The sequence below is a fragment of the Lissotriton vulgaris genome, chromosome 8, assembly GCF_964263255.1.
Source record: "Lissotriton vulgaris chromosome 8, aLisVul1.2, whole genome shotgun sequence".
Lineage (NCBI taxonomy): Eukaryota > Metazoa > Chordata > Amphibia > Caudata > Salamandridae > Lissotriton > Lissotriton vulgaris.
In genome coordinates, this window is record NC_141696.1 from 1,331,009,841 (window position 1) to 1,331,032,035 (window position 22,195).

Consider the following 22,195-nt stretch of genomic DNA (forward strand, 5'->3'; position numbering starts at 1 on the left):
GATATAATACGGTATTCCAGCTACTGCTGACCAATGGGAAGAAGGCTCGAACGTTATGATGGAAATTGACACGAAAACACTGACACTAGGTCTCAACATCTTGTTTCCCATTGGTTGTTGAAACCTGTAGACCTTGCGGCGTTAATCTGAGCTCAAAGTGTTCAAATGTGGCCCCACGACGACAGGGATAACATAGTATGTGTGTGGTAATCAAGGCGTTACCTACTCACCTGAATTTCCTCGGAAACAACTGCTTTGAAAATAAAAAAAAGATATTCAAAAGACATAAGTGCTTCAGGTCGTTTTCTCAGAAAGAAGTATTCCGTGGTTTAGTCATGTGAAAGTGTCGTAACATCGGTAAATTTTCCCGGTCATGAATCGTCTGTCATGAACTTCCTGACTTTTTTCTCTGTTGGTGAATTGGTCGGAAGTGGGGGAGCGTGAATCATGCTGATTCTGGTGTGAAGAGAGCTCGCCGGGTCTGCATAAATAGAGGGAGAGAGTCAGGAGAGAGTCCCTGATCTGCCACGCTCAGCACAACCAAGAGAATGCAGATCCTGCCCCTCCTCTTACTGTGCGCAGCCGGTGCTGCCGCCCTCCAGGAGGCACCTGCGAACGAAGAGGACGAAACCATCAGGCAGGATGTGGAGGTGAGCAGCGCCATTTCATTGCGTTTGAAAAGGTGTGCGCGTGATATTTACTGACATATGAACCTGCACATTAAAAACATATCTGCATACCTCACATGCTCTTTATTCTTTGTAAAGTTGCCGGGCGCAAACAGGTGGGTGTAGGAGAAGGCTGCATTTCCATTGGAAGCGTCTAGAAGCAGCGTATCAAAATAAGAACGCCGCTGCAGATAAAGTGCTTTCTGATCAAACGCGAATAAGAACTGCCGAGAGAAAGACGCTGAAAAGACGGAAAGCACAGAAACCATAGGTTCAGTGCAGGTAGCAAGTAAGAACATTTATATAAGACAGCTTGGAGGTCTGGACACTAGCAAAACTGTTTACATACTCAAGGTGCGAATGGCAAAAAAGTCCCATCCGTGACATCACATCAGAGATGCTGCGGCACACAATATGGAGATTTTTCTGGTCGACTAGGAAATCTGTTAATAAGTGGCTTAGGCCATGCAAAAAGTAAGTTTGTAGTGTACACAAATATTTACAATGCCTTTCCCCACAATCATTGAATTTCGACTTGTATGCCTACTTGAAGGAGTTGTAGGCTGGGGGACGTGTCTACGAGCGTGCCTTTTACCTGCGGGTGACAGGGAGTGATTTCTGCATAGACAACCATTTTGTGCACATTAACAAGAGATGATAAGGTGACATTACACATTAACTTCAGCCCTGCTACTTCTGCGTTATCTGCTCAGCAGGCAACCCACAGTTGTAGGGTTAGGACCGACACGTATTTCCCTAGAATTTGTCTGCACTTTTGTAAATCACAAAACAAGAGCACAACTCGGCAAATCGCAGCTGTGCTTATGCACACGAGTTTCAGTGGATGCTTCTGTTAGGCTCACGGACATGTGTGGGGGTTTATGCCAGAGGAGAAGGTTGATATGTGCGGAGTTAGATTAATTGCTGCCCTTAAAATTCATAGGCTGGGTTTTTTATCTTGGATTTGAGCAATTATCCATAAATCATCTATTATTTGGCGAATCACTTTATCTAATATTGCAAATGTATTTATTTTAAAAAGCATCCTTTTTACTGTTCGGAACAACCCTATGGCATGTTGCTCAGTAGTGTCCCCATCATATGCTGCCATCTTTCTTGCTTCACATCACAGTACCCTAATTTTGTCTCCCCTGAAGTGACACAACATAGGGCATGATTTACAGTTTGACGGAGAGGGTACTCAGTCACAACTCATTTAGAGTCGGGCACACCTTCAGTAAGTCAACAGCACATACTACTCTGTCTCTGCTGCAGGGATAAACCTCCAACAACCTGACAAAGTAAGGGGCAGAGGAGGTTTGTCCATTTGTCTTCCCACTCTAATTAGAGTGGGTGGGCAAGTGGAGGTTTTGACTGTCTGTTGGACTCTGCGATAAGGCGAGCGCAAGGTAGTTCGTTTTATTTATTTTTAATTTTACTTTCCCTATCTAATCGTCTGTCCACTTTAGTCTTGCCCCGCCCCAAAGATGCTACTTGTGCCGGACTCACATGCTATGTAGACCTCTAAACAAAGCTCAGGCCTGCCATTGCAGAGCCTGTGTGTGCAATTTTAAACTGCCCTCTTGACCTGGCAAAATAAACCTTGTGCCAGGCCCAAATCTTCCTTTTTATACATATGTCATCCCTAGGGGACTTGTACTCTTATGTTTTACATGTCATGGCAGTGAAGAACTCTTGAAGTAATTTTTCACGACTGCAAGGTGTATATCTATCATAGTATAACATTGGGATTACTTTAATGTGTTTTCTAAGAGTAATTTGCTAATGGGAAGATATGACTGATTCAAGATTGATGTCTCTGGAATCCTAATTTAAAATCCTAATTCATGGTGAATTTGGATTATAAATTACAATTCTGGAAATGCCAATTTTAGAACTTTGGCATTTTTTTGCCTTAGCCATTTGGTGCCTGCAGCCTCTCTCTGGTCACATCATTGGGTGTGGTTGGCAGTTGGGCTTTGTGTATTCCTTCTAGATAGCCAGAAAGAATAGGATCTTAGGTGTGACTGACAGGATGGGGAGGGGGGAGCTGGGCCCAGCCTCACTTACACCCGAATAGGCTGTGTCCTGTCACCAAACAGGGATGCATACTCCCTGCAGTTAGTCTTTAGGCAGGGCACGGACGACAGGGCATCTGTGCACTTCAAAATCATGACTTTAGAGGTATATCTCCACGTCAAAGTCAGAACTGGGTATAAAAGAAGGACCTCAGACACAACCGCTTCAGTACACTTCAGGACCTATATATCACTTCAGCTGTTCAAAGCTTCTTTGACGAAGATCTACTCAACTCTCCACAAGCAGGATTTAAGGAACTCTGTTCAGCAGGCCTAACTGGGTCCATCGCAGTTGGCCTGAACTTGTGACGTTTTCCCTATCCAGCACAACCAGATGTCCCCAGTAGCATTTTGTGTTTTTGGGCACTATTTTCACTATAAACTTTAAAATTAAAGATTCTCAGCTCCACTAATTACCTTTTTGTTGTTTTGGTCTTGTTTTGTTTGTTAATCGTACCCTATTTTTCTAAATCTGTTGTGGGCTCCCTTTTTGGTTTGTTTTCACTGTACTGTTTAGAGTGTTGCACAAATACTTTACACATTGCCTCTAAGGTAAGCCTTACTACTCTGTGCCAAACTACCATGGGAGCGAGCACAGGTTAATGTGGAGTTTACTTGTGCCTTACCCTGACAAGGACTGTGGTTGCTGCTTGACCAGGGCTTTCACTCCAGTCAACCAACAAGCCCGTTTCTTACATGAGTCCATTTACCAGGTCTCTCATAATCAAGTCCTAAGTGAGCCCACTGGTTACACTTCACAGCATAAACTGGGCCATTTTCTCACGCACCATTGAGGTATGCTGGCAAATAAGTGTTTGTTCAATGTTTGTGACTACGCACATAGTTACCATTGTGTGGGTATTTACCTAATTTGGACTGGATTTCTCTTACCGCAATGTTGACACTTCATTTGTATAATGCAAGAACTAGTGTGCGTACCAGACTCATGTCACATCCATTGCGCACAACACGTACACTCCTGAAGTACACCCAGGGCTTTAAGTGGGCCGGGTCTCAAGGGGTCTGAGCACCGGCAGTTTTTTTCAGGGGGCCTCGAAACGGCTCTCTATCGGGCTCTGTTTTGAGCCCTGACACAGGCAGTCCGTTTTTTTCCCCAGACTGCAGTGACAGCTGTTTGCTGTCATTGCAGTCTCGAAAAAAGTGCCAGGGCGTAAAACAAAGCCTGATAGAGGCCTGTTTCGAGACAGCACCAGGCACATGGATGTGCTCTGCTCACACTGCTCACTTCTCAGTAGTAGAGAGAGAAGTTACAGCATGACGTCATGCCAGGAGAGAGATGTGGGGGAAGGGAAATCCTTTAAGAGTCATTTTCTTTCTGGATTTCCCTTCTCTTTCTGAAACTCAGGAACAGTAACATTGTGGTAGGGTCACCAGGGATTTATTTGGAAGCTTTGTCAATATTATATACAAGTCATAGTTGCAGCTTATTTATCTTCTGCAAGTAATAACCATTGACTAAGCCAATATCCCTTAATTAATGTTGGTATGATGTTACTTGTATCAAATATCTGGATGCAATGACAGAAACAGCAAAATACAAGTCGGGCAGCACACTATGCTAAGCACAGATTTTTTGCGTAAGTGATTTAACGCCACACCCCTAATTACACTGACCACGCCCCTTTGAGAGACCCCCCAGTTTTTTCATCCCACTTAAAGCCCTGAGTACACTGTTTTTATAATTAGTGCATACTGTAATCACACTTAGGTCTGGTGAAATCTTTAAGAATCAAGCCAAAACTGTATAAACCAGGATCTAAGCAACGACTTATTTTTTCAGGAGTATCTTAAAAAGTACTATGGCTTCAACGGTGATAAGACCCCTGATCTGAGAAAGAGTGCCAGCCCTTTGGCTGAAAAAATCAGGGAAATGCAGAAGTTTTTTGGGCTGCAAGTGACTGGGAAGGTCGATTCTAACACGCTGGAAGTGATGCAGCAGCCCAGGTGTGGAGTCAGTGATGTTGCTGCATACAGCACCTTCCCTGGAAGACCTCAGTGGAGAACGCATGCTCTGACTTACAGGTAACCGCTCGCAAATAACTTTAACAATTGAGAATGACATGCTAGGAAATAAAATATGCACCAAAAGATTCGACTGATATGACTTTCTGTTGCCTTTCAAAATCAAAAAGAATTTTGAATTACACCCCCGACTTGGCAAGAGCTGATGTGGTTACAGCAATCCAGAAAGCCTTCAAAGTCTGGAGTGACGTGACCCCGCTGACCTTCACCGAGATCTATTATGGCACAGCTGATATCCAGATCGCATTTGCAGCACGAGGTACGGTAACACAGTGCGCTTCTTTCCTAACTTCATTTCTTGCTTGTTTACCCTTTCCGTGTTCTGGCTTTCTTTGTTTCTTTCTGTTTAGCTTCCCTTCTTCTTTTTCACTCTTTTACCAGTTTCTTTCTCTTCACTTTCTTCCTTTCTTTTTCTCTCTTTGTTTCCTTCTTTGTTCCTGTCTTATTTTCCCCTTCCCTATTTCTCATCCTCCATCTTTCCTTTGTTCCTTCAATTTTTTTTATAGAATCAAATAATTTGACATTGTGTCCACGTCATGGAACATTATTATGAATGAAATGGGTCCACAGATTTTGTCAAGCACATTGAATAGTAAAAGTACAGGAAAGATACTTGGTAGTGGCATTGGTCGAGGAGCTGGGAATTTTTCATGACTCCTGCAATAGACTTAACTTATTGTTTTGGGAACCCATCTCTATGTTTGTTCAAATTAGCAAATCTTTCCTTTTTCGTTGCTTTAGAACATGGCGATTTTAATCCATTTGATGGTCCTGGTGGCACTCTTGCTCATGCTTACGCACCTGGGACTGGAATCGGTGGAGATGCTCACTTTGATGAAGATGAAAAGTGGTCAAAAGGTTCCGCTGGTAAGTGATGACAAATACCGGGGAGATTCCATGCATAATGTGCATTCATTCATTCTGGCCATAGAAGGCACCAGGCGTTTCCACGGTGGGTCACCAAGGTGCGGGCCGGTTTTACACCCATGGGGGGCCGTTTTTGTTACAGGGTTGCCAGTTTTGCAGCAACAAAAGCGTCAAGCTTTTCCACTAGCACCCGTGCCCCCCCCAAACCCCCCCCCCCCCCCCACCTTCCCCATCGTGCCGGCAGATCGCTTTGCCAGGGCTGTTTTCTGATCTCAGTCTGGCCCTGATTGCTTCTACTGACAAACTCATCCCCACATTTCTATGAAATGGTAAATCATCTAGAACCTCTTTGCAGAAAATAAAACTTCCCATGATATCCGGTGGAGTTAATTTTTCTGATTTGACTACTTATCATAGGGGTTTAGAATTAATCAACTACATTGTTATATGTTTCATTCTGCCGAAATGACTCCTAAATTATGGTACACCCTGGAAAGTGCTATGAAATCTCTTTTTGAGCACAAACATATTCTTGTCATGCCCAATCCTTCTAAATGTTCGCTGCCTGCAACTATATAACATACATGTACCTTGTTAAAGCCATGTGTTCTCATCCCACTCCCTCCAATCTGTTCCTGAATTGTCCTATTTGGCATAACATATGGCTTAACAAGAATGGGAAGACTTTACGATGAAAAGCAAGGATGAACAAAGGCGTACTCCCTTTTTCACGTCTCTTGCACTCCGGCTTTTTCATTTCATTTACTGCACTATCTGCCTCATATAGCCCCCCTCGCAAGGACCATGCTTATACGCCTTCCTCTCACTCCCATGACAGTTAACCTCCTTCTCCAAACTCATCGCTTGTATACTCCAAAGCTGCTTATGTGGGTAAAAATCCTAGGACATCAGCAAAGTAAATGACCAATTATTCCAAAACCAGTAGTGTGAAGAAAAGACGTAGATTAACTGTATACAAATATATATTTAATGAGTCTAATTAAAAATCATATAGAAACACAAACTATATGATGGGGTAAAAGTATAATTCATTAAAAACAGACATAAGTATTATAAATCAGTGCATATCCTGTAAATCATACATTTTACAGAACACAATACAGTCGCATACATAAATAGCATAAAAAATACTAGACATGAAATGTTATTTACCCCATCATATAGTTTGTGTTTCTATATGATTTTAATTAGACTCATTAAATATATATTTGTATACAGTTAATCTACGTCTTTTCTTCACACTACTGGTTTTGGAATAATTGGTCATTTACTTTGCTGATGTCCTAGGATTTTTACCCACATAGGTGTTTCACCCTGCCCTAGGAGTCTATATTGATACCCAGGGGGTCCTTGTTTTTCACATACTCCAAAGCGGCTTCCATTTACAAATTGATTAGAACACCCAGCCCAGACAGGGCTAAACCAAATACTGAAACATCGTGGGAATGTGACTTGCCTATCTTGTTATGGGACAGCATGTGGGACAAAATACATTCCAGAGTTTGCACAGCTAGTTTAACTTAAACTTTGCATTTGTTTTTATGATAGATTATTTTATAGTCCTGTTGGTCTTTTCAGGGCTAAGCTTGTTGAACAGCACACATGCTAGCGATGTGATTCACATGCAGGAACATATGTTCACATGTTTTTTTTTGTCCAGTTCTATCTAACTTTTGGTCTCTAGTTTGGGAAAAATTAATGCTATAACTTAGATTCATACACCCCTTTGGCACTCAGTTCGGTTTTGAGCAGAATGCATCTTGCCTGGTCTGCCAATACTTTGCTTCGGAAACTAGTATATCTTCTGATTTCAATAGCCAGACATGTTATAAGGTCTAATTGGTAGTCCACGTATAATATCATTATTCAATGCCAGTGGAATTTAGTGTGTCATCATCACAGAGTAGATAAATGTAATCTCAGCTTGGTACGGTTATTAGTGAAGAGCAATACAATATGGATGCCACTCTCTGACTATATATCACACATTACTATGATTAGTGTCTCTTCTCATTTCAGGAAATAGTTATCATTTTCATTCTTTTTGTATTGTTTTGTTAACATGCAGTATTTCATGACCTTGAGATGTTTCATGCATACAAAATATATTTTCTTGTTACTTCTTTTTCGGTATCCCTCTACAGTTTGACTAACTACTTATATTCTCATCTCCCTCTCCTTCTCTTTTCTCTTTCCTTTCTTTATCATTTGTCAAAAAAATATACTATCTATGCCTGTAGCATTGCTTTCATTCAATTTTCTCATATTTATATTTTGTGAGTTGCTTAATTATCTGTTTAAATTTCACTGTATTGCCTACAAGTATGGCAACGTTTTTTCTACTCTGTTGTTCCTCAATAAAAAAAAACTTTAACTCAAAGAAAAGTCATATGAACGAGTACTGACTCTCTTTAACGGACTCTGCAGAGATGAACGTCTTTCTGTAAAGCCTGAATGCCTAATGCATGGACATTGGTTTACACATTACATAGATTACGAACCACTCCCATGTACACAAAAGTCCCATATCATACACTCGGGATCTTTGATTTTTGTGAATTTTCATGCACTTACCCTCCTCCTGTGCATTGTTTTGGGAGCAGATCAATAGAATATGCAGTCTTAGGCAAGATGTGCATTTGAAACCTTTTTCCTTGTTTATTCCTATTGATACTTTTTCCATGTGGAGAAAATACCTTCTCCTACACCCTTCTTGGAATTCTTCTCGAGCTTTCAGAAAAAGGTATCACATTTGCAGCTAGGCATGCACAGAGGCCATCTTGGAGTACTTTTTGTCAACTTTAAGAAAAAGAATGTCCTGGTATCTCCTATCTGTCCAAGTGTATGGTATGTATACACAAGGGATGTAATTTTGGAATGTTTTAGAAAGTATAACAAAAAATGTTCTAAGATTGCTGCCTTAATGTGAGCAAAGTGACAACTTGTAATGATTTTTTTTATGCTTTACTAATTTAGAATTCCAGGGTGGCAGATGACAATTTTGGAATCATTAATGATAAAACAGTGTATGTGAAGTGATTTGCACCAATCAGAGAAGTGTGAGCGGTAGCAGGTTGTAGCTGCTGGGACCTCACAAAGCTACTTTTTAATAAAAAAAATAAAAATAAAAAAGTAGAGGTGAGAAGAAGGGCGATGTGAGAGCACAGGACAAGCAGGAAAGTGAGTGGCCTGGTTGTAGTGTGCAGGTGCTGACCTTCGCAACATCAGTTTAAAAAATAAATTGAAAAAATTAAGAAGCCGAAAGGGGCGGCCCAATGAATGACGAAAGGGGTTGGAGAAGGAACAGGAAGAGAGCTGACAGGGAAGGTTGAGGAAGGCCTTGCACTGCCATGGTATGCTAAAACACAAATAAAAAATAGCTCCTTGGTATCTGCAGTGGAAGGATACTACTTATGCAATGAAAACAATGGTAAAGAAGCTGTAATCCAGGGGAGACACTGAAACAAGAATAGGGAGGAAGGTCGTGGAAAGAGGAGTATCCACCTGCGCTAGACAAAAAAGCCATCTATATACTGAGCTTGGGGCTGCCCCCAAGCCTAGTCTATGCTTTGCAATTGGGAAACCAGATCTTCGAAAACAGACAGCAAAATACCTAAAACCAAGGCAAACCCATAGGCAGTAATCACACAAGTTGTCATAATATTGATGCACAAGAAAACTGTTTATTAAACCAATGCCCTACTGTGATAGAGATATGTTATGTATGGTACTCATTGAGGGCCAGTATCACGAACTCTGAGTTTGACATCCAGTTAGTCAATGATCTGCCATCAGATATTGTTTTCCTTTGTCCATTGTGTACTGAAAGAGTGCCTAAGCTCCATCTGTACTCTCTTCTGTGGGACTTTTTCATTGTAACCATTTTAACTTCTGATCCTAAACAAATACCCTTTATTTATTTCCTCAGGCACTAACCTTTTCCTCGTGGCAGCTCATGAGTTTGGCCATTCACTAGGCTTGTCCCATTCCAATGTCAGAAATGCACTGATGTTCCCGACCTACTCTTATAAAGATCCAGCCAGTTTCCTGCTCCCGAAGGACGATATTAACGGCATTCAAGCAATATATGGTAAGTGACCTATAAAAAACAACTCTTTATCTTCCTTTTGGTTAATATGAAAGGTAAACTTCTTGCCAGCATTTTTTTTTTTACAAAAAAAAAATATTACACTTAGAACCTAGATAGCCGAGATTTTTTTTTTTTTAAATGTGCGCATGTGTATCCATTCATTTTATTGATAATATGGAACAATCTTTACTGTCTCCTCAAGGACCATCAAGAAAACCTAATCCACAAACACCACCACCAACGAAACCGGCCCTACCAAGCTATTGCGATCCCGCTATACGTTTTGATGCTACCACTACTCTCCGCAATGAAATTCTTTTCTTCAACGGCAGGTATAAAGACAATTTATTTCAGATTTCTGGTCTCCTTACTGGTAATCTACATTACAGTCTCCTACTCTTCCTTGCTCCATTTACATCTTTTGATAAAGGAAACATCCTTCCTGAATTTGTTTGGTACTCATTAATTTTGCATATTTATATACTTTGTTATTGGGTCAAACCTTTCCTGACACCTGTTTAGATGTGGAAATTGGGTATTTTTGATGTTTAATAGTTGCAATCCCTGCCAACGCAGCATCATTATTTTATTAAAAGGCTGCTTTTCTGCTTACATTTTGCTTTGAGAAATGTTTTTTTTTAACCATTGTTGCTTGGTATTTTTATATAGGACCTTCCTGCGCCGGATGCCACACACTGGACGTGTCATAAGTTACACAATCTCAGCGGTCTGGCCATCTTTGCCATCTGGGATCCAGGCCGCATATGAAAATCAGCAAAAAGATCAGGTGTTTCTCTTCAAAGGTAAAACAATACACGTGTTTAGTTGGTTTCTAGCTATTGCTGTGGAAGTGAAAGCATTTGTTAGTGAAAGAGGAACCTGGTTCAACTGATTGCTGGTGCATTTTGTTGGTGCATTTAAAGACTCATGTTAATGTCGTAGGTGGTTTTGCTTCTCTGATGTCTGCTAAGAACATCTCAGATTCAGGGAGACAGGATTTTATTTCAAAGTGTGGTTATGCGATCAAGGATTATCCCACATGAGCATATCAATTTGCCACCGTAGAAAATAAAAATTCTGCCACACACAATGGAATTCAGCACCCTGATCTCTTTATCAGTGTTACATTCCCTGTGCAAGAAAACACCTCTCCAGGTTCTCTGTAGAAAAATGTTTTCAATTCTTTTCGAATTTGTGATGACTTGAGTTGCACATTTCTTCAGTATCACAGAGCATGCCCAGGGTCGGACTTGCCGTAGTGGGCATTAGGTCTTTCCCCGGAAGGCTGGTAGGGTGGGGGCAGGTTTTGCAGCAGTGGGGGCCAGTGATGCAGCAGTGAGGGTCAGTTTTGTAGCAGTGCTGCAATATTGTCTCTCAGTAACAAAATCAGGCGTACTTCACACTTGCACCTCCCCCAACGCCCCTCCTCACCAGGGGCTGGTCCATCTGAATTGCCAGGGCAGCTTTTGGTTTCCAGTCTGGCTCTGTGCATGACCTATTTTTAGGTTTGCCTAAAGGCAGCTTTATCTGTTTGCCAGCCGTAATCTATACTACTATTATAAAGAGAGAAGTGTGTCCTTTGAGCCAGGTATACTCGAAAACGACACCACCAATCCAAACACCCAAAACATCTTTGAAAACGTCAGGGCAAGCCGATGGACATAGGCTATATTAAAAAAACAAATATACGTTCTTTAAAAACGTTTATATAAAAAAAAGTAGTCCCTTGGAAGAAGCGCCGGCCGCGACGTGCGTGCTGACATCAGGAGCGCGGGGAGGAGCGGTGTACAGGAGCAAGAAGGGGGGACGTGAGCGCGGGGAGGAGCGGCAGACAGGCGGGGAGGAGCGGTGAGGAATGGCGGACAAGCGGGGAGGAGCGGTGACGACTGACGAGGAGCGGCAGAGCGGTGAACTCAGGAGCAGGTAAGAAAGACTCCCACTGCTCATGCCTCTTTGCGGGTACCGCTGTGAAGAGCGGCGAGGAGCGGCAAAGCGGTGAACTCAGGAGCAGGTAAGAAAGACCCCCACTGCTCATGCCTCTTTGCGGGTACCGAAGCAGTGAAAGCCTTGCATGCTATGTTGGGTACATCCGGCTACCGAGTGATGCAATTCAGTGGCCTGACTTCCACCCACATCCTGAGGATACGCTACACTTTCTGTTGCCAAACCAGCTCAGGAGCCATGTCTAAGATGCCGACAGAGCAACAGGAGGAAGTGAGCACCCGCGGGTGCGCTACGGGGGACACAATGACAACGTCGGGGCAGGCAGGGGCACTGAAGCAGCCTTAACGTCGGGGAGGGCGGGTCGGGGCGGGCGGGGGCCCTGAAGCAGCCTTAGCGTCAGGGCGGGCAGGGGCCCTGAGGCAACCTTTTGCTCCCGGACAACGTCGGGACGGGCTATTAGTACCTAATAAGACTGCATATAGGAACCATAGCCCAGTCTACCTTCTATATTTGCTCTGCTGGAGGTTCATTCACATTCTGAATCAGCTCACAGGGAGGCAAGCAGAATAGTGCAGTGGCTCCGCCTCCTCCATCCCTCGTCTTTACTGGCAGCGTTCATCATGTTTAAGGCCAGCCCTCCTGCAGTCATTGCATAACGGAACTCCCCTTCTTTTAAAGTGAGGATGTATTCTGTTTGTTTGCTGTAGGGGTGACCACTCGAAATGGGTGACCCCAAATGAAAACTAACTGCCACTGTACTACTCATAATTGCAGTTGACCTTTAGAAGATGATTAGCAGCACTGCTCAGTAGTCCCTAGATCCAGCAGTTTAAAGAGGCATAGTTCCCCCAAGTACTTCTACTTCTCAATAGCAAGCAGTGTAAACATGACATCCGCATTAGATAGTCCTGCTGGAGGTAACCTCTAACACATTACAGCTAATGAGTAGGGGTGCGTGTAACTCGCATAATTCCATGTAGCGTATTCATGCAGAATTGCCCAAACATTTTTAGAGATTAAGTAGAATTCTGCTAGAAGAGTAATAGATTTAGTGCTATTTTCTTAGTGCAATGGATGTGAAGATGCAATTTGCACTAAAAAAATAGTGCTAAATGCAACGGAACATGATTAGTGAACACGAGCCGCCACTCACGCTCGCTAAATGTGCACTTGGGGTAGGATTTCCCCCAAATTATGTCCAGCATTTAGCGCTAGTTTCTTTCATCTAACATGGGTGAGAGGATGCATTTTGCATGCAGAAACTAGCACTAAATGCAGCAGTACGTAAACAGCAGTGCGCTAAATGTGTTCTCACTGTAGCATTTGTCCCTCCAAATGAACCCTATTTACTTGAAAGGGCGAAATAGTGTTGTTATTAATAATGCTGCTTCAAAGAGAAAATCAAAATGACCTAAATTACTCTGATTACTCTGGCATAATTGAAATTCCACCAAGGCCTAATAATTAGCCATGGCAGCATCTTTGCAGCTTCAGCAGCCCCTTCCTGCAGTGCCCTGCACCCACAGAAAGAGCTTTGTGCAGAGGCTGCCATAGTGTTCCAGCTCTACCTCCTTCTCATGCTAGTGCTCATACATGCTCTTAGTTACTCACTCATTCCTTTATCCGTGCAGTCACTCACTCACCAACTGCTGACACATTCTCACATTCGCGCACTTGGGGCCAGATGTAGGTAATCCCAATTTACATATTCTTAAATACCGAATTTTACCGATTCGGTATTTAAGAATTGGTAAATGGGATGTAGATAAATTTTTGGTAAAAATTACCGAATCGGTAATATTCAGTATTTACAGAATCAGTATTCAGTAATTGCCATTCATTCCTATGGGCCTGGAGGCCCATCGGAATGAATGGCAATTACCGAATCGGTAAATACCGATTCGGTAAAATGGGGGAAACATTCAAGGGTGCCAGGGTGTCACTTTGACACCCTGTTGCACCCCTGAATTGTGCTTATGTGCAGATGTGGCACGCATACATGCCCTAAGGGCATGTATGTCTGCCACATGGCACAGTTGAAAATGCACATATTTGCATTTTCAAAGGTATTCCTTATTTACCACCAACTTATAGTTGGTGGTGAATAACGAATCATTTGAGTGCTCCCTACATTGCAAATTCGGTAATTTACTGATTCGGTATTTTAAGGAATCAGTAATTTACCGATTCCTTAAAATACCGAATCGTTAATTACTGAATTTGCAATTTAGGCCACCTACATCCCAAATGCCCAATACCTGTCGGGAACAGCCGAAATTCAGTATTTTCGGCCGTTAACAACCGGTAATGGGCCACCTACATCGGGCCCTTAGTCTCCTATCTACATCCAAACACACACACACACAAACATACCTATCAATGAAGCGCTTTCACTTTTTAAAAGAAGCCAGATATTTTGGCTCAGGGCATGAGTCGGGGGTCCACGTTGGTGGGCAGCGTCCCCCCACTTCTTTCACAGGGTGGATGCCGTCCACCCTGCCAAGAGGTTGTGCCCCACTAAAAAAGATGCAGAATTTGTCCCGGTGTAATTTCCAAACACCGGGACACATTCAGCAGTGCCTGCACGTTGTAGTCTGCTTTGGATCCAACAATGTGCAGACGGGGACGGGCCTCTCTTATTTCTGACTCCTGCTGGGCCATAACAAAGGCTGAGTCTCAGGGGTCATCAAGCCTCCTTTTGTTGAGGTTTCCTGGCTGGCAGCAGTCAGGAGCCTCACACCTGATGCAAATGCAGCAGAGGGGAAACCAAGGCTGGCACCTTGTTAGCACTTCACACATACTTCGGAGAGGCAGCTTTTCACTTTGTTCAGGCTATGTTTAGGAGATTTGCATGCACTGTTAGAACATCAGGTGTGTTAATCTTTCCCAGTATTGCCCAAAATAAATTGCATTTTTATATACACCTATTTCTTTTAAAGCACTGGGCTTAATATTGACAAAAGGTAACATTGTTTTATATGAAGTGTACAAAAGTGTGAATCTTCTGCCTAAATCAGGAGGGTCTGCAAGTATACTCGAAATGTGCTCACATGTACTCATGATACACCTGCTAAACATATATGTGAGGGCGTAAGATCTGATATCACTTCTTGTGATGCCAGTTCCTGTGATGTCACGTGCTGTGATGTCATGCGTCTTGATGTCACATGCTGCGATGCAATGCGCTGCGATGCCACTTGCATTCTGATTAACTAGGTTAGTCCCCCCACTACTGTTTTTTAGGACTTGTGCCCTGGTTTGGCTTTGCCATTATTTGTTAGTGTAGCGGGTTCTTGCTTATCTTTCTTTCTCCTATTGTCACGTAAGTGGACTCTCAACACTTTGTGAAAAAATAAGAAAAAGATACGAAAGGGAGCTTTTGTAATATCTCAGAGTTGAATGTATGTCTTTAAGACCAGCGCTAGAACTGAAACTAGTACCAAGAATGTTTAAAATACTTAGTGATGGTCTCTTGTTTGCAGGAAATAAATATTGGGCAATGAAAGGATATCGGATGTTGCCAAATTACCCCCAAAACATCTACACACTTGGATTCCCCAGAACAGTGACTAGGATTGATGCTGCTGTCTATCACCCAGACAAAAGAAAAACATATTACTTTGTCAATGACAAGTACTGGAGGTAAGGAGATGATACAAATCTCAGGCAGGACTATGAAGATTATGGTTCATAATAGAGATAGCATGATGTTTGTCATGGTGTGTTCATATTTGAATGGTTGGTAACAATTAAAAATGGGTAAATTATCAACACATCACAACTGATGATGGTCTAGAGAACCTATTAATGGCAAAGAAATCAAATAGTAGATCTGCAACTCAAATCCCAATAATAGCATTGGCCTGCTATTTGACCTTATTGACACTGGTATGGCTCAAATATTTCTTATTTAAATATTGAAAAAATAGCATAAGGGAAAGTAATAGTCATACATTACAAGAACCGGTACAGACCATAAAAAAACAAAGAAAGTCTTTCTTACAAACAGTGTTCACTGACATTGCTCTATGAGAGTGGCTTAAAAATGTGAATTATGACTTTCTGCTACATCCCGATGATGGAAATTTTCAAAGCTATGGGGGTGCAAGGCTCCTCTTCTTTTCTTTCTTACATTCTTACAGAGTAGTCTTGTAACATAAAAGGCCGGAACCAAGCCCACAATATTTGTATTTCTTTTCCATATTAACAACTAAAATAAAATATGATACACAGCCGTTGGCCTCTGAGTGCTTCCAGTATGACTGACAAACCATAACAAATAGACAGGCAGGTTTTTATTACTTTTTTGAATTTCAACATATGTTCCTCCAATCTCGACTCATAGGTAAGCTGTTCCACACCATTGCTCATTTACCACATGAGGTCCTTCACAACAGGTTCATTTTTGTATCATCAAACAATAGCTGGTATTTAATTGTGCATCAAGGTTCTCAAATGAGACGATGCAGCTCAAATTTAGATACTAAAAACACAATAGAAAGACACCCCAATGGCCATAAATCAAGTTTTGATTAATATAATATAAGAGGAATCAGAAACAATCTTCACTCTGGAGTTGCTTTGTGTTATTTCAAAAAATTAATCAGCTATTAAGCACTCCACAAACTGTAAACATGAAGATACAGAAATAAATCACACAAAATTCAAAGTAAATACTAGCATGATATCAAGGTATACAGTTTGTTAGCATAGATAGTTGTTTAGTCCTTATTAGGGTTTGCCTTCTTTTCAACAGATGATGTCTGCATTTCTGTCACAACTTCATCAATTGAGTGAGCTAGCTGTTGAAAATAAATATTTTACTTTATTAGGAGATTTCAATTTCCATCTGGAATCCCTAACTGATAAAGACACCTTCCAGCTTATCAATGATTTACTTCCTGTGGAACTTAGACAACTGATTTTGGCTCCCACACACAAAGCAAGACACACGCTTGATGGTATCTTTACCAACAATCCACACATTATAATAAATAGAATAATACCACTAACATGGTCTGATCATTCTGCTATTTTATTTTATTTGATATCAAAACCAAAACCCCGGCATGTAAAAATATATCACCAAACCCTTATCAAACCACCAGAGATTGGAGAAATCTTGACCACACTCTTCTTATACAGACTCTCACTGATGCATTCGTGGGTACAGACATTGAAACAGATCCAAACATTGCAGCCATTAAATACACTTCCATTCTGGAAGGAGCATTCACAACTTTAGTTCTATCTAAAATATCCAAATACAATAGGAAAACCCCTTCGGCTCCTTGGTTCTCAGAACAACTCAGATTACAACGACAACATTGCCGTAACTTAGAACGCCACTGGCGCAAACATTATAACTCGGCAGACAAAATAACATATAAAGCTGCACTTTATAACTACAAGCAAAGAATATCCATAGAAAAAAATACCTACTACACCACTCAAATAGATCAGGCCAAATGTAGTAACCCATCTTGCAGAACCATCAAGCCCGCCCATTGAAACATCGCAAACTCTCTGTAATGCTTTGGCGGACTTTTTTTCTGAAAAGGTTACGTCTATATTCAAGGACTTCACTCCAAATTCCAGCACCATCAAACCAACTAACACACAAATAAATTAGAACTTACCGGTTCTTATGGAGTTTACAAAAATACACCCGCAATACATTCATAAATTAATCTCGTCAATTTAATCTGGCTCCCCATTGGACCCTTGCCACCCTTCTATACTCAATACTATTCCAGACATCATTACTTTACCTCTGACACACATTTGCAACACCATGTTCTCAACAGGTTCATATCCAACAATATGGAAAAATACTATAATTAAGCCACTCCTCAAAAAACCATCACTTGACCCTTCACTACCTTCCAGTTACCGTGCCATAGCATCCTTACCGTTCCCAGCCAAAATCTTTGAATACGTCATAAATAAACAGCTCTCCGAATATATTCATAATCATGACCTTTTAGATGACACCCAGTTCGGTTTCCGACAAGGTCACGGGACAGAAACTGCCCTGATCAAGGCCGCAGATGAAATAAGAACAACGATGGATAACGGCGGACAGGCTGTGTTGATTCTGCTGGACCTATCGGCGGCATTCGACACGGTCGATCATTCTACTTTGATCGACCGTGTCGAGGCCATCGGTATTAAACATAAAGCCAGGGATCTTATCACATCTTTTCTGACAGACCGTAAACAAGCAGTTAAATTAGGCACATATACATCTCTCACTTTCACGCTTCCCTGTGGAGTTCCTCAGGGTTCCTCGCTAAGTCCGACCCTTTTTAACATCTATGTTTCGGACTTAGCGAGGGTAATAAAAGCCTATAACATCAACCTAACAACATATGCCGATGATACCCAGTTGGTATTATCTGTACACAGAGACGGTCCTACAATAGCAGCAAACTTCAAAGACGGCATGAGGGCCATTAGCAGTTGGATGTCTTCTAACTGTCTAAAACTGAACTCTACTAAGACTGAAGTAATGCTGTTTGGTAAGATCCAGCCTATGTGGTCCCCCCTATGGTGGCCGGAGGAAATGGGCACTCCACCTGAACCAGTCAGTAAAGTCAGAAACCTAGGAGTCATTTTTGATGGCAAACTCCTTTTTCACTATCATGTGAACTCGGTAGTTTCATCATCATTTAACACCCTACGGAAAATCAAGAAACTCCTTCCATATCTCCCTAAAACAGCAGGAAAAACTCTAATTTCTACATTGGTGTTTTCACGCACTGACTATTGTAATGCCCTCCTCCTCAATGCACAAGAAAAGGTCATCTCCAAACTTCAAATGATACAGAATGCCTCAGCCAGAGTTTTACTGGGCATTTCAAAATTCAGCTCTGTTTCTAGACATCTGAAACAACTGCATTGGCTCCCGATTAGAAGTCGCACAAAATTTAAGTCCCTTTGTATTGTCTATAAGGCAATTAACAACGTTGGACCTAAATTCCTCAGGAATTCATTTAAACCACTCATAACTCCCAGAACGCTTCGTTCAAATACTGCTCATCTGCTTAATATACCCAGAACGAGGAGAGTTAACTGGGGAGACAGATGCTTCACCATCGCAGCTGCAAAATTGTGGAACTCTCTTCCCCTTACTATAAAAACCAGTTCCACTCTGACTATCTTTAGAAAGCAACTAAAGACATGGCTGTTCTCTCAATAATCTGACTGATTGGAAAGCTATAAAGGAATGTTTCAGTAATCTCACATTAGTTATATCAAACATAGCTCTCAGCGCCGAGACACCCCTGGGTAATTGCAGCGCTTTAAAATTGCATAAATAAATAAATAAATAAATAAATAAATAAATAAATAAATAAATGTCTCAGAGGCGGGGTGTTTGCATTTGGATGCTCTCCAAGAGAGTTCATATAAGTAATCTGCGTTCACTTTAAATATTGAGAAAATGTCCGGTATTGATCACATACTCTTCTAATCTGTATATCTGCTGCCAAAGTGTTTCAACCTCCTTCACATGGGAAATAATCATTTTATAGAGTTCATCCCTGTTTTTTTTGTTATTCATTTTTTGTCTTGTTTTAATATATTAAATGTGTGCTAAATTTGCTTGTTAGGAACTGGAATGATACTAGTCATAACTTTACAGTAGTATCAAAATTGCATGAGTGCCATACAATATGACTGGAAGGAAACTAAAGACAGTATTACCCAAATTATGTTATGGATTGTTAATTAGAAATATTACTGGACTAAAGTTAATTTAAACGTATTGGTGTCTTTAGTTTTGATGAAGCACTTCAGGTCATGGACAAAGATTCTCCACAACGGATTGTTACTACGTTCCCAAGTATTGGCTCAAAAGTTGATGCCGTTTTTTACGCTAACGGTAAATACCTCAATCTTTTTTCAGTGAAATTAAAAAATCTTGTCAATTCTGTGTTTGTTAGGAGCATGGTTATGTTTTTGAATGATGTATTAATGTCCTAATCTATAAACTCATTAATGCATATGCCCATGTGGTATTACTGGGGAAAAGCTGGAATTCTCTCCACATACACTGGCAAAGCCACTAGGCCTACCCACTGAAACCTATTGGATTCACCAATGCTTATTTTGCCCCTAGATGGTCGCCTGCGCATGCAGCCTTTTGTAAGGCTTTTTTTTCTCCCAAAAAAAAAATATATATTCAAAGTTGATTGCTGCATATGTATGTGCACATACTGTGGCCACCTTTGAATGTTTTTTTTTTTGGTTTATGTAACATAATTACAAAACAACCACTACACATATGCATGTCTGAGCAGCAGCCCACTTTTAAGATTTTTTTTTAAAATGAAAGAAAAATCATTTAATGATGCTCGTCACAAACGTACACTCACATAGCAGCCATCTTTGACTGATTATACTTTTGGTTAAATTTTTTTTTATAATAAGATGGTATATGGCAGGGTTTGGGGTCGTTGTTCAATGTTTTTCTCATACAAAAAGAAAAAGAATCAAAGATGGATGCTTTCTCTACATATGCATACATGAATACAATCTTAATATTTTATTTTTAATTGACCATTCCAAAAAAGTCATTTTGAAATTATAAATTTAAAAAGCAAAGCATGCGTAGGATGCCACACAAATTAGAGCAAAGCAAGCGGACCGTTAACAAAGTGTATTGTATGGCCCCTTGCAAAAATATTGAAAGAATGAGAAATTGAATAATGTACAGAGAGATAGGGGAGAAGCGGGATGCACGCCTAACATGTTGGCAAAAGCAAGTATCCCAATACCAACGTGCAGCTCCAAGCTTGGGCAAAAGTTGCAAAAATAGATACATAAATAAAAAATAATAGAGGGGTGGGGAAGACGGTCAGGAAAGAGCTAAAAGCAAAATAAATGAATTATTCCCTCATAACAGTAATGGAAGGATTCAACTCACCTAATCAAAATGCGGTGAGAGTCTTCCTTGTCAAGACAAACACAATAACAGGGAGGAAATTCAGTGAATAAGGGGGCCGGTATCTGCATTAGACAGCAAAGTCGTTGAATCAAGTGCAACGGGTGGACCCAAAGGCCACACTGAGGGGCAGATGCTGAGTTTGATGGTGCGCCGACGGGCCCACCACACCGCCAAACCCGCGTGAGAACTGCCCTCCTTGTAATGACTTTTTTTGTCATTGGCGAGTGATTCCTTTGGTGTTCCCACAGCAGTGACTACAAAATAGGCCCCGCAATGGGAAGGTAAAAAAAATACCAGCATGGCATGGACGGAAAAGCCCATGCCGTGCTGGAACTTTTGTGCATGCAAAATCTCTTATTAGGGGTGTGATTCCTACCTACTGAATGATGCCCATGGCACTCTGTACTTATATATAATACTTACCCCTCTCTGGGTGGGCATATAGGGTGGTCCTTGTTATAACTTACATGACCCCAGTAGGCTACCATCCCTGTGATTTTTGTGATTCCCAATGGATCGCAAACTTACTTCATGAATATTAACGAGGTAGGTCTATTTGCAACCCAATGTTCAACACACATTTATACATCACTGTTGGTGATTACCTAATGGAGAATTGCTAAAATTCACTGTTAGATAATGGCAAACCCTAGGATACGTACATCTGACCCTAAATTCCCACTGCTGCAGTTTTTGCATCCATATGGAGTATGCTAAACGATGTCTAAAAAGAGATAGTTGATGCGTTTTTGTATGGTGTTAAATAATTGTTTTTTCTCCTTTTTAGGACTTCTGTATTTCTTCAATGGACAACATCAGTTTGAATTTAACATGCGATTGAAGAAAGTCACACGGGTACTGACGAAAAGCAGCTGGTTCAGTTGTTGATGAAAGTTTTCTTGAATATAAGAATTATAATGAAATAACCAAATCCACTCACGTTTCTTGTTGAAAGAGCACTAAATTCAGCTTTTGCACAGATAATTTATTATATTTTTCTATAGTTATTTAATTTTGTGTATTGAAAATAAAGTAGTTTATCTCTCAAGTTGTCTGCGTTTCTTCCAAGAGCCATGCATGGGTTTAGTGATCTGTCCAAATATCATCACAAACTGTACATGTTATCAAGAGGCTTATTTATTACAGAAGATGGTAAAACTGCATGGATGGGCCTGGCTGTGGCTTTCTTGGGTGGAGGAAGTCCTGCACGGGGCCACTGTAGTAGTACCCCAGTCAACTGGGCAACGTGTGTTGGGGGTCACCAGGGAACGTCCAAGGCATTGACACGAGGTCGCCCCGGATCTTACAATATTGACTTCGTCCCACCACCCACATAAGTTTGTTTGTATACTGAAAATTGGACTAGGTAGGCATGAGAGTTCATGAAGTACTTGGACGTATGTACACACATGTATCCCTCCCCACACCCAAGGCCCTTTGTCCACTGTCTTGCAGCAATAGACATAACACTCCAAGGGAGCCATCATGGTCAGGTGAAACTGGACGCTGGCAGAAGAACATTTGGCTTACAACT

General features: G+C 41.3%; 1 protein-coding gene across 1 annotated transcript; it reads left to right on the forward strand.

Moving 5' to 3' along the window:
* The first annotated feature begins 447 nt into the window (after positions 1-447).
* LOC147698689 (stromelysin-1-like) lies at positions 448-21,709 on the forward strand. The gene is made up of 10 exons (XM_086935274.1): positions 448-650; positions 4,548-4,789; positions 4,900-5,048; positions 5,531-5,656; positions 9,606-9,767; positions 9,970-10,099; positions 10,437-10,570; positions 15,194-15,353; positions 19,493-19,596; positions 21,449-21,709. The coding sequence occupies exons 1-10, from the start codon at positions 549-551 to the stop codon at positions 21,547-21,549; spliced, it is 1,410 nt and encodes a 469-aa protein (XP_086791400.1). The 5' UTR covers positions 448-548; the 3' UTR covers positions 21,550-21,709.
* Positions 21,710-22,195: the final 486 nt, after the last annotated feature.

Coding starts and splice junctions, on each gene's coding strand:
- LOC147698689 (XM_086935274.1), top strand. CDS start 549: ATGCAGATCCTGCCCCTCCTCTTACTGTGCGCAGCCGGTGCTGCCGCC. Junction 651..4,547: donor CCATCAGGCAGGATGTGGAG/GTGAGCAGCGCC, acceptor TTATTTTTTCAG/GAGTATCTTAAAAAGTACTA. Junction 9,768..9,969: donor CGGCATTCAAGCAATATATG/GTAAGTGACCTA, acceptor TGTCTCCTCAAG/GACCATCAAGAAAACCTAAT.